At 40.0% G+C, this 17,500-nt stretch overlaps 1 protein-coding gene across 1 annotated transcript in view; it reads left to right on the top strand.

Annotated features, from left to right (window-relative positions):
- The window catches only part of LOC128251496 (ceramide kinase-like), a 325,893-nt gene that overhangs the window by 279,054 nt on the left and 29,339 nt on the right, over positions 1–17,500 (top strand). Inside the window, exons 2-3 of the mRNA XM_089344831.1 lie at positions 14,247–14,582; positions 17,233–17,361. Coding sequence (XP_089200957.1) covers positions 14,247–14,582; positions 17,233–17,361 — 465 coding nt within the window. The remainder of the gene's footprint in view (positions 1–14,246; positions 14,583–17,232; positions 17,362–17,500) is intronic.

Genomic DNA, 17,500 nt, shown 5'->3' with positions numbered 1-17,500 from the left:
TTGTTTTGATGTTGTTTTTTGTTATGTTTGTTTTTGTATTTATGTAGTTCATTAATTCTGTGTTTGTAGTGTCTATTGCTGTGAGCATGTTTTCTGTATGTGTTCTTGTGGTGTTGATGTTGTCTGTGGTATGTTTGGAGACGATGGTTTCGGGAGATGTATATCTCCCTGCTTTGTTGGTGTTTGCATTTGGTTTGGTTCTTTTTTTACTCCTTTTCCTCCGCCCTTTTCGGGCTATTTGCCACTCACTACTGCTACTTTCGTCCTCGGACGAGTCTTCGGGGAATCGGAAGGGGATAAGGGCATGTCGTGTGCTTGTGTGTTTGTTTGTTGAAGTGGGTGTGTTGTTGATGGTTGTTGATTATCTGCTTGTGGTGTATGTGATGTGGGAGAAAGGGAATTAGTTTTTGTACTGTCTTTTGCTTTTACAGTTTCCTTAGTTCTTGTAGTTGTTGTTTGTGTTTTTTCGGGTACATTTGTTGGTGTAGGCGGGTTTGGTTTGTGGGATTCTTCTGTCTTGCTCCTTTTGCTCGTTCTTTGTGTTGGTGGTGGTGTGGGTAGTAGGGGTCCTTTTTTGGCTGTTTTTCCTTTTGTTATCTGTTGCTGTTGGGCAATCTTTTTCGAGGTGCCCTTCGATGCCACACAGGTAGCATCGAGGCCTTCTTCCTTCTACCACAACGTAGAGGGTGTGGCCGTCTGGCAGCTCAATTTGAGTTGGGATTTATTTTGATTCTTCCTGTGTAATCTGTAATAGGACATCGAATTTTTTTCCATTCCAGTCTTCCTGCTTTAATGCAGTAGTTTCTAGAATGTTTATATTTCCTTCCATGTGATAACAAATCGCTGATAACAGCCTTTGTGGTTCCACTTCTGGAGGGACATTTTTTATCGATACTTTGGTTACCCTTTGTCCAAGGTACATGGGCACCAATATTATATTTTCGGAACGAAGAGTCAGCGTGGACAACTCTTTCGCTTTCTCTTCGCTGTCAAATCTAACTTGCACGCTGGCGAAACTGTTTGCCCAGTTTATGTATTTCTTGTGGGCCAATATGGGATACAAACATTGTTCAATAATTTCTGTTGCTGGTTGCTCTGGTTTTCTTGTTTTTGTGTTCAAAATTTTGTATGTGATAGTTTGTTTTTGTACATCATGAATGATTTTTTGAGGTATTTTTAATTTTAGTTTTGGTCCTTGTTGGCTTAATAGTTTTTTTGTTTCTTGAATTTCTTTTGTTGTGAAGTGCAAAATTGTTTTTTGTTTTTTTTGTCTGAGTGCATCAGCAAAGTTTGTTCTTTTGTTGTTGTCGTCGCTGGTGGTGGTGGTGTCGGTAGCTGTGGAGACTGCTGTAGTAGCAGAGACTTTGGTCGTGGTTGGTTTTGATGCACTGTTGTTGCTGTTGTTGTTGTTGTTGTTGTTGTTGTTGTTGTTGTTGTTGTTGTTGTTGCTGCTGCTGCTGCTGCTGCTGCTGCTGCTGTTGCCGGTGGTGATCATAGCAGACATAGCTTTCATATTGGTGGTGGTGGTGGTGGTGGTGGTGGTGAGAGGGCTGTCAATATGTGCGGTTGCTGTTTTGATGACGTTCTTAGAAATTTCTTTTTGTGTGCGCTTGCAGTTTTCATTCTTTTTCTTCTCTAGCGTTCCAAGGCTAGGGAAGTGATGTTCGAAGAACGGACTGGAACAGCGTTCCAAAACAATGTTTCTCGACATTTTTCCAAATGCCGAGAAAAAATTTATATTTTGACGGGGCTGAAACTGCCCCTAGGGGCCAATTCCTCCCTTCGAAAAAATACACAAATGAAGCTTGGGTGCTTCGCACAGATTATATGAAAAAATTTTAAACAAATGTGGGCAATATAAGGTCAAAAAAAGGTTTACCTCTGCAGCCGATGTGACAGCACGTCCGTCAGAAGAGATAGATAGATAGATAGATAGATAGATAGATAGATAGATAGATAGATAGATAGATAGATAGATAGATAGATAGATAGGAATATGTACCCTGTATATATTTAATGCGAGTATTTTTTTCTTAAGTCTTTACTACGAGCTCAATGGAAGCTAACGAAAATAAATTTAGAATGAAATATTGCATGTTTTCCTAATATTGCTGAAAGCGATGTTACACTTCCATCATGGCTTTAAACTCTCAGACTCTTTGAGCCTCAACTTCGGCAAGTGTCTCCTACTACAGCCGAGAGCCTTGTAAATAAATTTAAAATAAATAATAAGTGCGTCTTTTAAAGCCTAGCCAGGCTCATGGGCCCGGTTTCCCGGTTTCAATGGCGTATGTGTTCCGCAGCTGGACAGGGCGCCAGTCCATCGCAGTGTTACTCATTTTTGCCAGCTGAGTGGACTGGAACAATGTGAAATGAAGTGTTTTGCTCAAGGACACAACGCGTCGCCCGGTCCAGGAATCGAAACCACAATCTTACGATCATGGTGCTGATACCTTAAACATTAGGCCACGTGCCTCCACCTGTAAATGAATTTGGTGAACCGAAACTGTTTGAAAGCCCATCGTACACATGTATGTATGTATGTATGTATGTATGTATGTATGTATGTATGTATGTATCTATATATGTATGTGTGTGTATATGTGTGTCTGTGTTTGTGTGTATGTATGCATGTATGCATGCATGTATGTATGTATGTGTGCGCCTGTATGTATGTGTGTATGCATATTACAATGTATGTGTGTGTGTGTGTGTAAAGTTTTATAAAACATACACGTGTTTCCTCCACATGCCGAAATAATTACATAACAATCATAAGAACATTATGGAATCATACAGTTCTATATTTAAGAGATGAGGAATTATGTACGTTATTTACATTATTTACATTATTTACATTCGACGAATATTTGTCGATTCACATAAAGCTAAAAGAGTAGCCGAAAGGGCAGGACATGCCCTCGTCCGTGAGAGGATCCATTACAACCGTTGGAAGCCCACGGGCATATGGCGTAGTGATTAAGAGCGCGGGCTACTAACCCGAGATTCCGAGTTCGATTCCAAGCAGTGACCTGAACAATAATAATAACATCGAAAAATACCTTAGGAATGAGAACCTGGATCTTTCTGATTTGGCGGGCGCCACTTGTTTTCTTAACGAAACACTTTCAAACTTGGGACACTGGTAGAATGTGTCATATAAAACATCTTTTACTCTTAGTGTTATTGAGAAAATTTTATCTTTTTAAAGTTATTTCGTGTTAGAATTGTTGTATTTCGGTAATTTCAACCAATCACTGACGTCTATTGAGGTGAAAAACAATTACTGCTGTGGAATGTAAACAACACGTTCTAGCGGTGTAATGGGATCTTTTCCCTTGAATAAAATTAGTGCCGTTGTTTGTCAACAACTACTATCGGCGGTACTGTTATTTATGACATCGTTCGTGCGCTTGTACTGGTTTTTGCTTTAGGGTTTTAGGGTTAGGGTTCGGGTTAGGGTTATTGAACAGATTTTCACCAAATTTGGCAAAAATACTCATATATGCCTAACAATAATAATAATAATAATAATAATAATAATAATAATAATAATAATAATAATAATAATAATCCTATCTATTATAGGCACAAGGTCTGAAATTTTGTGGGGGGGGGGGGATTGTCGATTGCATCGACCCCAGTGCTCAACTGGTACTTATTTTATCGACCTCGGTGGAATTTGAACTCAGAACATAAAGACAGATGAAATGCCGCTAAGCATTTTGTCCAGCATTCTAACGATTCTTCCAAGTTGCAGCCTTTAATAATGATAATAATAATGGTTTCAAATTTTTTGTACAAGAGCAGCAAGCTCATGGAATGGGGCTAGTCAGTTACATCAAAACCCCCAATGCTCAACAACTCCTCCTCCACCAAAATAATAATAATAATAATAATAATAATAATAATAATAATGTTATCATGTACATTGTTTTGTCTTTGGTATAAAAAGATGGGCTACAGCAAATATTCTGCTCAAGTTGTTTGACCTTAACCAGTTGAGCATTGTCCCTTGGTGGCTGACGATATGTGCATCTCTGATCATGAGCAGTAGTGGGGGAGCACCATAGCCATGTGTTGAGAGGGATTCTTTGGGGTTTGAATAATTCACCTTTGGAAACATGGGTGTTTTGCTCAACATCCTTAAACAAACCTTATTCAGGGACCTTTTGAGCGGAATGGGCTACTCAACCTGAAGAAAATTCTAACTGGGCCCCACCTGCGAGGTCATGCGCTGTTTATCTTGATATGAGATCACCATGTCGTGTGCATATGGTTGTGATGCATGTGCCTGGGGTACCCTTATCAGACGGGTAGTCATGATGGGTATAAAATGGGCTTCATATATTTTACCCCAGTGCCACTTTGATGGCATGCACTGCTCTCTCACTCAATAATAATAATAATAATAAAAGAAGGAAAAACAAAATCAACCTCAGCAGGATTTGAACTCCCAACGTAACGACAGAGGAAATGCCGCTAAGCATTTTACCCGGCGTGCTAACCATTCTGCCAGCTCGCCGTCTATCGGGTCAGTAATCAATAACTGGGGAGGGGCTGCTATGGTATGTTCACAGTTCAGTGAGTCTTCTGTGAGTGTTACACGATTCACCTTCCTCCCATCACTCTTAACACAAATACTACTCTCCCCTTCCCCTCTTCCACGTAAAACATAAATAATAAGCCATTACCTGGTTGCTATATATCATTCATTTTAGCACTACACGACCTCCGCCTAAAGAAATAACCTCTCCAGTTACCTCCACCATCGCTACGATAGCGTCGGACATTCGACGTCCTAGAAATAGCAGTCAAATCTCTCTTTAGTCACACAATACTTTTACTTTATATAATAGGACGGACACATCATTAGATGTGTATATGTGTGTATGAGTATGTGTGTGTGTGTACATATATATATATATATATATATATATATATATATATATATATACAAATCAGGCTGAAGAGAGATAGACAGTCGGTAAGATTGTTAAATTTTGAAACCGGTCCCTGTTTAATAATGTTCCTTTTCGGTGATTTTAAATGTCTTGCCCGCTTACGTTTTGGTATCACGCTATATTTCATGTTGAGAACAATTTAGGTCTTATTAGACACAAGATGTGATCTATTTCTAGCACATTGAATGTCCACGTTAGTGGTCAACGTCATATATAAATATATATATATATACTAACAGAAATACCCGGCGTTGCCCGGGTTAAAGAGAATAATGAAATCTAAAAACGCCGTCTAGACTACGCATCATCTTTATATATAGAGATGTATATACACACACGCACCCAAACACACGTATATATATGTATATCAATATAAATATATGAAAGTCAATGACGTTTCGTAAAAGAAGGGGATCATGTACATACTTTCTTGCTGTTGTGATTATAACACCTCGTTGTAAACAATGTTCCTTGTTTTCCCTTGTGGAGCATATACAAATAGGTTTTTTTTGCTGCCCACTCTTGAGCAGCCAACATACAGTTGTCCATGTGAGAAGCAGGGCTCTTCCAAGAGAAGACCAGCTACAGACAGTGTTTGACCCTGAGATTTGTTTATGGACATGGCAAAAGTCACACGAAGGGGGAATTCTAGTCTTCTGAATGTAAAAGGAATGTCTGCTCCTGATGGAGTAAGAGGAATTCTTGGAATAAAGACGTCATCCCCTTTTGCACATCCAGAAAGAATGGTAGCCTCGATAACATGTGACATCATTTTCTTTATCACGAGTCGTGTTCCATTGCAAAGTCTTGGTGGTTCCAGATTGCGGAGCAGCATAACAGGCGTTCCAACTTTAAGTGATAATATGTGGGGAGGTAGTCCTGGAGGCTCCAACGAATTGAGAAATTCAGGAGGATAGTTCACCACTTCATTTGTATCTGGAACTGTATCAACAGACTTGTAAGTTTGAAGATTGCCGGGAAGAGAATGCATCAGGTGTTGATTAATTTTTGTAACAGCTACGTTTTTTGGAGCTAATATTGCTCTTTCACATAGCCAATTGTGATTTTGGTAGTTTTGTTTAAAGTTGGGAAAGACTTTGTGTTTGAGGTCATCTACAGAATTAACAACAGAACAAAATGGCCGGAGGTCTGCAACGAAATAATTTTACTCAACACTTTGCAAGTGAATCAGTGGAGGCAAAGATGCGTCTCATTTACTTGACAATTTATGCACCACATTGCAGAAATCACAATGTAAGTATATCTGAAAGGGTAGTCTTACACTGTTGTACCGTTGAATTACAAATAATGCTCATCTGTTATGTTCGGGTTAAAATTTCATCAACATCAAAAATATATGAATTTTCATGGGAGTTATGGCCGTTATGCAAAGAATATAATTTCCAAATTTCATAAAGATCCATTCAGTACTTTTGACGTAGTTTTGGATAAGAAAACAAATGACTAATGTGTGTGTTTGTGTGCATGTGTATGTGTGTGTGATGGGTGTATATATGTATAGATATCTGTATGCATGTATATATGTATATATATATATATATATATAGATGTACATGTAATATGTATATATGTACATATTACATGTACATCTATATATATATATACATCTACACATATGTATACATATACATGTATGCATATAGATCTATATATATATATCTATACATATACGTGTACATATACATCTATATGTATACATATACATCTCTCTCTCTCTCTCTCTCTCTCTCTCTCTCTCTCTCTCTCTCTTCTCTTTCTCTTTCTCTCTCTCTCTTTCTCTCTATCTCTTTCTCTCTTTCTCTCTCTCTCTGAAAGTATCTGTCATTACAGTATCGAAATGGTGTACATATACATGTATATGTATACATATACATCTCTCTCTCTCTCTCTCTCTTTCTGTCTCTCTCTTTCTCTCTTTCTCTCTCTGTGAAAGTATCTGTCATTACAGTATCGAAATGTGATTGTTTCAGTTAGTGGAATAGTTTCATTTTTAAAGTGAAAGTATTTGACATGAGTGTTTTTGTTGCACTTTTGACACGTAATACTTAAATAGTGGAGGAGATATTATGTTGCCGTGGGCTCGAACTCTGCAAGAAGTTAAAACTTTTTTTGACTAAAACACAACTGGAACCCTAAGTAAGGCATGTGTAAAATTTGAATGAAATTGGTTGCGTAGTTCTCGAGTTTTAGGGATTCACACAGACAGACAGACAGACAGACAGACAGACACACATTCTCATTTTTATATATATAGATATATATATGGAGTGGCTGTGTGGTGAGTAGCTTGCTTACGAACCACATGGTTCCGGATTCAGTCCCACTGCGTGGTACCTTGAGCAAGTGTCTTCTACTATAGCCTCGGGCCGACCAAAGCCTTGTGAGTGAATTTGGTAGACGGAAACTGAAAGAAGCCCGTCGTATATATGTATATGTGTATGTGTGTGTATATGTTTGTGTGTCTGTGTTTGTCCCCCACTCCCCCCAACATCGCTTGACAATCGATGCTGGTGTGTTAACGTCCCCGCAACTTAGCGGTTCGGCAAAAGAGACCGATAGAATAAAGTACTAGGCTTACAAAGAATAAGTCCTGGGGTCGATTTGCTCGACTAAAGGCGGTGCTCCAGCATGGCCACAGTCAAATGACTGAAACGAGTAAAAGAGTAAAAGAGAGTAAGAGAGTTCGTAAATGAGAATCATATATTCTCCGTATAGAATACACTAAGAAGTGCTCAGGAGGTTTAAACTAGAGCGGGTAGAGGAGTAAATGTAAGGATAAGCAAGTTAGGCAGGTCAATATGCAAAGAACATTAAATACAAAATGTAGGCGCAGGAGTGGCTGTGTGGTAAGTAGCTTGCTTACCAACCACATGGTTCCGGGTTCAGTCCCACTGCGTGGCACCTTGGGCAAGTGTCTTCTACTATAGCCTCGGGCCGACCAAAGCCTTGTGAGTGGATTTGGTAGACGGAAACTGAAAAGAAGCCCGTCGTATATATGTATGTATATATATATATATATATATATATATATAGATATGTGTGTGTGTGTGTGTGTGTGTGTGTGTGTGTGTGTGTGTGTGTGTGTGCGTGTCTGTGTTTGTCCCCCCACCATTGCTTGACAACCGATGGTGGTGTGTTTACGTCCCCGTAACTTAGCGGTTCGGCAAAAAGAGACCGATAGAATAAGTACTAGGCTTCCAAAGAATAAGTCCTGGGGTCGATTTGCTCGACTAAAGGCGGTGCTCCAGAATGGCCGCAGTCAAATGTCTGAAACAACTAAAAGTGTAAAAGAGTATATATGTTTATACAAAAAGGTCCGACTTACACAGAATAGGAAGGATATCAGGAATTAAAGGGGTTGAAGAAGAGTATTACAGATCCAACAGTAGTTTCTGGGAGCTCGGCGGTCCAAAATAATGGTTGTAAAATGATTCCGACGTTGGATGATACCGGCCTCCGTCTTCAGGGAAGAAATCTTACATTTGAGGTGTTAATAATAAAAAGATTAAAGATGGAATGATTTTGTGAAGAGTTAAGTATATTATAGGGATCCACTGTATTGATATAAACGATAATGGATCGACCTCTAGAATTCCTCAGTGCTCGTCGAATATATAACAAATGAAAGAAAGAGAAAATGGAAATGCAGAGATTCTTTATTGGTCACAACGGTCGCTTCGTCTCATCTTGCATCGGTCCCTCGCGTGTGAGATACAATATAACCGGTTAAGGTACATCCTTCAGTGGAGATAGGCCTCGTCAGGTGATTTTTCAAAAGGTACCTCGTTCAATAAACTCGGTTTCGCTTCATTCGATTATACAACACCTACAGGCAAATAGTGAGCTTCTTAACCACACACACACGCACGCTCACACATCCACACACTCATATATATATATATATATATATATATATATATATATATATATATATATATATATATATATATATATATATATATATATATAATTTTTACCATATTATGTTAATTAACCATAATCACATTTCTCAAAGTTGGTAAATTCAAAGCAGAAATTATTTTCTGCAGAGATATTTCCGGATTCAGCGCGCCAAAACTAAGACTTTTGAATTTTAATCTTTATAATGGATAGAATCACGTGCACGTTTTCACTGGTTGAATACAACTAGCACGAGATTCTGTTCGATTATAATAATATCGGCAATTTGTACTGATGATAAATAGATACTTTAATTTGGAAGTATTGATTTTGAAACTATAGTCTACGGATAACCGAGGTATTTATAATTTTCACTGGTCTCGCCCGCCTGTTTTTGCTCCGCTGAATCCTTATTTGAGAATTTTTTTAAGTGATCTTCTTCTAACATATTGACAGACCAGTTACAAGTCAATTTTATATACACAAGTATATATATATATATATATATATATATATATATATATATATATATATATATATATATATATATATATATATATATATATACATATATATATGGATTGTGTGGTTATGAAGCTTGCTTTATATATATATATATATATTCTTTTACTTGTTTCAGTCATTTGACTGCGGCCATGCTGGAACACCACCTTGAAGGGTTTTAGTCGAACAAATCGGCCTCAGAACTTATTTTTAAAGCCTAGTACTTATTCTATCGGCTCTCTTTTGCTGAACCGCTAAGTTATGGGGACGTAAACACACCACCACCAGTTGTCAAGTGGTGATGGAGGGACAAACACACACACACATATATATATGCGACGGGCTTCTGTCAGTTTCTGTCTACTAAATCGGCTCAGAAGGCTTTGGTTCGCCCGAGGCTGTTGTAGAAGACACTTGCCCAAGGAGCCATGCAGTGGAACTGAACCCGGAACTATATGGTTGGGAAGCAAGCTTCTTATCTCACAGCCACTCCTGCGCCTGTATATACACAGCGTGTGTGTATATACATAACGTGTGTGTATACACACACATTTGTATACACTACAGTTTTTGTATTGATTTCTTCATTATTTGATATGTGTGTGTACGTGTGTGTGTGTGTCTAGGTATAGACGAACGGATGGCTGGATGCGTACACATATATACATATGTATGTATATATATATATATATATATATATATATATATATATATATATATATATATATACATACATACATATATATATATATATATATATATATATATATATATATATATATATATATATATATATATACACACACATACATACACACACGCATATGTGTGTGTATAAGTGTGCGTATGTATTTATGTATGCATGTATGTTATTTTCATATATACACATATACATACAAACATACATGTACACACATACACACACACTTACACACACACACACACACACACACACCGACTAGAAACAAACCGACGAAAAAAAAAAATTAGGTAAAAAAACTGGAAAGTGGATTGAAAAAAAAATCAGTTAAAATAGGAGCACATTTGAAACTGGATCAGAAGAACAAAAAAAATCTCGTTCAAAGCAATTTATTGCTTGCCCTCGTCTCATCTTTCATACATTCCCCATCATCTGAACTAACTTTTGTTTCATCGCCATATGGACCAGTTTCTCGATTATCAACCCTATCTTTTCGGTCAAAGACCCAGTTTTTTTTTTTTTTTTTTCATTCTCTCTTCCTCTGTTCAAAAACAACGCCCTCTCCTACAACTTTCTCCACCGACTAACTGATTGTGTTACTCTCCGCCCTTCCTATTAAACCAAATTTGGTTTATTAATGTTTAGCTGATTGTAACCGAACGCAAGCGAGATTGATAAGACTGTGTAAGAAAACTTCTTATGTTTTATTTTTTTGTCTCTGGTCAGTAAGGGTTATTTCTTATTTGCTTTTCTCTAGGAATCAAAAGAAATCAGGACCTTTACGATTTGACGGGCAACATTTTTTTATGTAGTGTTTTTGGTACCCAAACACTTTCAAAGTTCGTATACTTGTATATTTTGTGGTATAGAACAGATAAAAAAATTTTGTATTCGAAGTTATTTCACGTTAAAAATTGTCTTATTTCGATAATTTCAACTAATCACTGACGTCTATTCAGTTGAATACAGTTAGTGCTGTGACGGTGTATATGGTATTAATCCCCGTTAGTTCTGACGTTTCCGATTAACTAGACTGTTCGTAAACAATGGGGAAAAAGCCATCAAAATACTTGAATTATTAATGCACCTCCACCAAGTGCTTCATTTCCTAGAAATAGCAGCCAAATCTTCTTCAAATCAAACTCTAGTTTAGAGTTAGGGTTGGGGTTAGGGTTAGGGTTAGGGTTATGAGTGAGGTTATGGCAAAAATATACACACACAGATACGCACAGCGTAATTTATTATATAAACAATATATGCGTAGAAATTACGATTAAACCGGATGAAATATGTCACAGGGAATAACACACTTAACACCGGCAGAAATTTATTGTTTACGAAAGAGCACTGACTGTATTCAGCTGAATAGACGTCAGTGATTGGTTGAAATTACAGAAATACGACAACTTTAACGTGAAATAACTTGCGATGTACATTTTTTTGGTAAGAAGGCTAAGAGAAAAAGTTGTTTTGTATGACACATTCTACCAGTGTCCCAAGTTTGAAAGTGTTTCGTTAAGAAAACAAGTGGTGCCCGTCAAATCAGAAGGATCCTATGATCACTACTATTCCCTACAAACTTTGATTTTGTGACTTGGACATCAATGTTTTGAAACTGACCTATTTTCAGTTGCATTTCAGACAGATTCAGTACTGAGTTGCTGAAGCAGAAATGTTATCATAGCAAATATTCTGCTCAATGCCAAAGATTTGCTTGTCAGTTGCTTGACCATGACCATTTGAGCATGTCCCTTAATGGATGACAGTATGTCTTAGCCATGCATGTGCTGAGAGGAATTCTTCGGGGTTTGAATAAATGAAACAAAAGCAAAGTTTGAAGAAAATATTAGCCAATTCTAGTACTTCTATGGGTTGTTGGCACTCCGTCGCTTACGACGTCGAGGGTTCCAGTTGATCCAATCAACGGAACAGCCTGCTCGTGAAATTAACGTGCAAGTCGCTGAGCACTCCACAGACACGTGTACCCTTAACGTAGTTCTCGGGGATATTTCGCGTGACACAGTGTGACAAGGCTGACCCTTTGAATTACAGGCACAACAGAAACAGGAAGAAAGTTGTGGTGGAAGAGTACAGCAGGGTTCGCCACCATCCCCTGCCGGAGCCTCGTGGAGCTTTAGGTGTTTTCGCTCAATAAACACTCACAACACCCGGTCTGGGAATCGAAACCGCGATCCTATGACCGCGAGCCCGCTGCCCTAACCACTGGGCCATTGCGCCTCCACACTTCTATGGGTAAGCAAATAGGAAATAACAGTTGCTACCCAAGGACAAAAATCGTGTTACGCAATGTAATTTATCGTTCCTTTATTTAAGCCCTTCACTCCCCAAGGAACAAGAGCCATCGAAGATTTTTCTCCCCTGTTCTCGACTCTGGGATGTCTTTACTTTTCTCCAGTTGGATCCTTTCTTTGTCAGCCCTGCATCAGTATTCCGCTTGCAGCTATTTTTAGGGAGTCCTCTCTTCCACCTCCCTTATTGGTTCCAGGCCAAGGCCTGACGATTAACGCAGGCTGTTGGTTTCCCTTCGGATTTTGTTTCACTGTGTTATATGTTTTCCTGCGGAAAGGCCCTCCTTTCCCATGTCTTTTTCGTTCTGAATTATCGATGCCTTTGTAACTGCTTTTTTTCTAAGTAAATGTATTGGTTCTATATAAATCTCTGTGAAGGGGCGATCTGTATTAGCTGGCCCCTATCCTTTGACCTGGCCAGCATGCGAGACCCTACAAGGAACCTGCACTCCACTGGGTTGGTCTCTGGATCAGCGAGTCTGCACTCCTCTGAGTTGGTCTCTGGATCAGCGAGTCTGCACTCCACTGAGTTGGTCTCTGGATCAGCGAGTCTGCACTCCACTGAGTTGGTCTCTGGATCAGGGCAAAGCATCAACAATCACCATTATATAGGTGACAGCTCTCTCATATTATCTACTGTTAGACAAAGGTGAACAAGATTTAATTACGACTATAATTAATATCATAAATACTAGAGAAAAGCAGAAAAGAGTCGTAAACAGTGGAGAAAAGCCGTCGATGCCCTGATGCACCATAAGGAGCGAAGTGCTTAATGTGTAAAATGCCGTTAGACGCAGGCGTGGCTGTGTGGAGACGCAGGCGTGGTTGTTTGGAGACGCAGGCGTGACTTATGCAGACGCAGGCGTGACTTATGCAGACGCAGGCGTGACGGCGTGCAGATGCAGGCGTGGCTGTGTGCAGACGCAGGTGTCTGCAGGCATAACTATGTGGAGACGCAGGCGTAGCTGTTTGGAGATGCAGAACGTAAAGACGGACGAAATGCCGCTAAGCATTTTGCCCGGCATGCTAACGTTTCTGCCAGCTCGCCAATAATAATGATAATAATGATAATTTCTAATTTTGGCACAAAGCCAGCAATCTCAGGGAAGAAGGTAAATCGATTACATCGTCCCTCAGTATTCAGCTGGTATATGTCACGTTGCCTTCTTTCATTTGCTCGCTCCCCACTAACTTTAGAACCTGGCTACGCCTCTGGTTAGGTATTACCTTTTGCTAATCCATTAACGTATGTAAAGTTATTATTATTCCATCCATCCATCTTCTCCGCCTGTTATTCCTGAAAGGGTCGTGAGTGTAGAGTCCTCGGGTGTCTCCTCCTTAAAATCCTATCAGAAGCAAGTGTTATTCCCCAACCATCACAGTCTTTGTCTAATCCTCATGTCTACTTCCGGTCGGTTCGACTTGAAGAATCCGTGTTATCGTAATTTATGAAGAAATTAATTAAATTACTTATTTATTTCTGTTTCCAAATACGCTATGTCCCTCTCCACGAACTGATAGCGTGACTAAATGGATCTTTAGATATTATCCAACTGTTTTATTCTTTGTCTACCTTTAGGCCTACTCCCGATTGGCTCGACTTGAAGGATCCATTTTATCAAAATTTAGGAAGAAATTAATTAAATTACATATATATTTGTGTTTCCAAACAGGCTATATCCCATTTCACGAAGTTATAGCGTGACTAAACGAGAATATGAATGTTATTCAACTGCCTTATTCTCTGTCTTTAGGTCTACTTCCGGTCGGCTAGATTTGAAGAATCCATTTTATCATAATTTATGAATAAATAAATTAAATAGTATGTTTATTTCTATTTCCCAACAGGCTACGTCCCTTTCCACGAAGTGATAGCAGTGGTGGAGTGTGACGAAGCATTCGTACGCGGAAACGAAAGAAGTACAAATGGCTCGAAAAGGTCGGCGTCCGTCCATCCGTTGTTCGTTGTACAAAAAGAAGCCTGTTCGCAGCTGGAGACGAACGGCAATTACTCACAGTCGGTGACCGATCGGACGTACCAGGACGACAGGGAATGTAGCTTCACTTTGTATTACATCAAACACTACAGTGGAGAAATGTTGGGAATGGCGTCGGTGACATTCCAAGGCCCGGCCCGGTTGAATAAGAAATTCGCGAAGGCCGTGCGCGATCGCATGACAATCAGTAAGTATCTGGATACTCTCTCTCTCTCTCTCTCTCTTACTCTTTTGCTTGTTTCAGTCATTTGACTGTGGCCATGCTGGAGCACCGCCTTTAGTCGAGCAAATCGACCCCAGGACTTATTCTTTGGAAGCCTAGTACATATTCTATCGGTCTCTTTTGCCGAACCGCTAAGTTACGGGATCATAAACACACCAGCATCGGTTGTCAAGCGATGTTGGGGGGGGGGGGACAAACACAGACACACAAACACATACATACATACATATATATATACATATATGGTCGGCCCGAGGCTATAGTAGAAGACACTTGCCCAAGGTGCCACGCAGTGGGACTGAACCCGGAACCATGTGGTTGGTAAGCAAGCTTCTTACCACACAGCCACTCCTACGCCTGTTAATGTTGTCGCAGTCGTTGTTGTTTTATACAGGTCTTCACATCAACCGTCAGCATCTACTCTCTCTCTCTCTCTCTCTCTCTCTCTCTCTCTCTCTCTCTCTTTCTCTCTTTGTGTATGTATATATATATGTGTGTGTGTCGGCTGATTTCTCGTAGACGAGCAAAGCCATTGCTAGAAAGAATCATTGAAACGAGTCATTGATAATGCAATGTGAGACTCTTATATGACTCTTGAGCTCGGCCAAAGATTTGCACATTTTATTGCGTAATGCACAATTGTGCAGGCTTGCAGAAGGAACAGGTGCCACAGTTTGAAGTCTTTTGACATGTCTTTTTACCACCCACCCCCCAACTGAACGGCACACTTTTCCACGGATTGCACAATAACTATATCATAATATAGTGAGGCGCAATGGCCCAGTGGTTAGGGCAGCGGACTCGCGGTCATAGGATCGCGGTTTCGATTCCCAGACCGGGTGTTGTGAGTGTTTATTGAGCGAAAACACCTAAAAGCTCCACAAGGCTCTGGCAGGGGATGGTGGCGAACCCTGCGGTACTCTTTCACCACAACTTTCTCTCACTCTTACTTCCTGTTTCTGTTGTGCCTGTAATTCAAAGGGCCAGCCTTCTCACACTCAGTATAAAGTTGAATCTCCGAGAACTACATTAAGGGTACACATGTCTTTGGAGTGCTCAGCCACTTGCACGTTAATTTCACGAGCAGGCCGTTCCGTTGATCGGGGATCAACTGGAACCCTCGACGTGGTAAGCGACGGAGTGCTAACTATAACTATATCATAATTTACAAGGGGTCGATTCCCATAGCTTCTTTGATGGCTGACCAGGGCCGCATGACTTAAGTATTGCTTCCTACAAATCAAACACACGAAAAATCAATATTCCTTCATTTTCTACTGGTTCAATCTTCTTTTATCTTTCTCCTAATCTTCTCGTATTTCATTCCCTCTCTTTCAAACTTTGAGCAACCACTGTGCACTCGTTTCCTCCGTCTATTTCGATTTTGTGTTTCTCCTCCCAATCAAGATATGAAGTTCTTGTTTGTATCAAAGCAGCTTTTAGGCAGTCTTTGAAGCTCATTTTATTTGGGTTTATGTGCTGGCCTTTTACGACCTTTGAGCTAACCAGGCAAACGTTACTTAGGAAGTCTTTTATCATTCATTCTCACCAGAAGTCCATCCCACCTCAAACAACTCCGCAGAATGATCGATTCTACACTCTTACTATAACTTCTCTCAAGTACCTCTATTACTGATCACCATTCTCCAGTTTATCCCAAGAATTTTCCAAAGATATGTTGATGGAATCGTTCTAGATACTTCAAGAGTGGAGGCGCAATGGCCCAGTGGTTAGGGCAGCGAACACGCGGTCATAGAATCGCGGTTTCGATTCCCAGACCGGGTGTTGTAAGTGTTTATTGAGCGAAAACACCTAAAAGCGCCACGAGGCTCCGGCAGGGGATGGTGACGAACCCTGTTGTACTCTTTCGCCACAACTTTCTCTCACTCTTACTTCCTGTTTCTGTTGTGCCTGTAATTCAAAGGGTCAGCCTTGTCACACTCTGTGTCACGCTGAATATCCGCGAGAACTACGTTAAGGGTACACGTGTCTGTGGAGTGCTCAGCCACTTGGACGTTAATTTCACGAGCAGGCTGTTCCGTTGATCGGATCAACTGGAACCCTCGACGTCGTAAGCGACGGAGTGCCAACAACAACAAGAACAAATACTTCAAGTGTTTACGATAAATAACCCATGTCTGACTTGCATAGAGTAATGATGGTGTTGGCCTTAACTTTAGTTCGCATAGATATGCTATGGCGCGAGCAGAGACGCTTGAAAGCATTAGTGAGCCATGAGCTGAAACAGAAGACACTTGCTAATGGTGCCATACAATGGGACTGAAACCGAAACCACGTGGCTACAAAGCGAGTTTCTTAACCACACAGCCGTGTGTGCGTGCGTGTGGGAGAGAGAGAGAGAGATAATCGTAAGATCGTTGTTTCGATTCCTGAAGCGGACGATACGTTGTGTTCTTGAGCAAAACACTTCATTTCACTTTGCTCCAGTTCACTGGGCCGGTAAAAATGAGTCACCCTGCAGCTGACCGACTTTCCCATCCAGGGACGAATATATACACCAAACAGACCGGGAAACAGACCCTATGTTCCTTACAGAGTAACGTGGATTAACCATAGATATATATATATATATATGTTTCTGTATATCTTTCAGGTCAAAACCGACCAAAGCACCTGTTAGCTTTCGTAAGTCCAAAGAGTGGCAAAAACAAAGGAGTGAAGATCTTCCATAACAATGTGCAACCAATTTTCGAACTTGCCGGAATTAAAGTCACAGAATTAAGTAAGATTCTTCTATTTAACCGTTTCAACCAACTTTTCCTTTTTTCTTTACGCTTTGGTTTAAGTAGCTGCGGTTTCTGTAGGAAAGCATGCATCTGCGTGTGCGCGTGTGTATGTGTGTAGGCTGTGTGTATGTATGG

This window comes from Octopus bimaculoides, chromosome 28, assembly GCF_046866305.1.
Source record: "Octopus bimaculoides isolate indiv1 chromosome 28, ASM4686630v1, whole genome shotgun sequence".
NCBI lineage: Eukaryota > Metazoa > Mollusca > Cephalopoda > Octopoda > Octopodidae > Octopus > Octopus bimaculoides.
The sequence above is the reverse complement of the archived record's forward strand: the minus strand, read 5'-3'. Positions and strand labels throughout refer to the sequence as shown.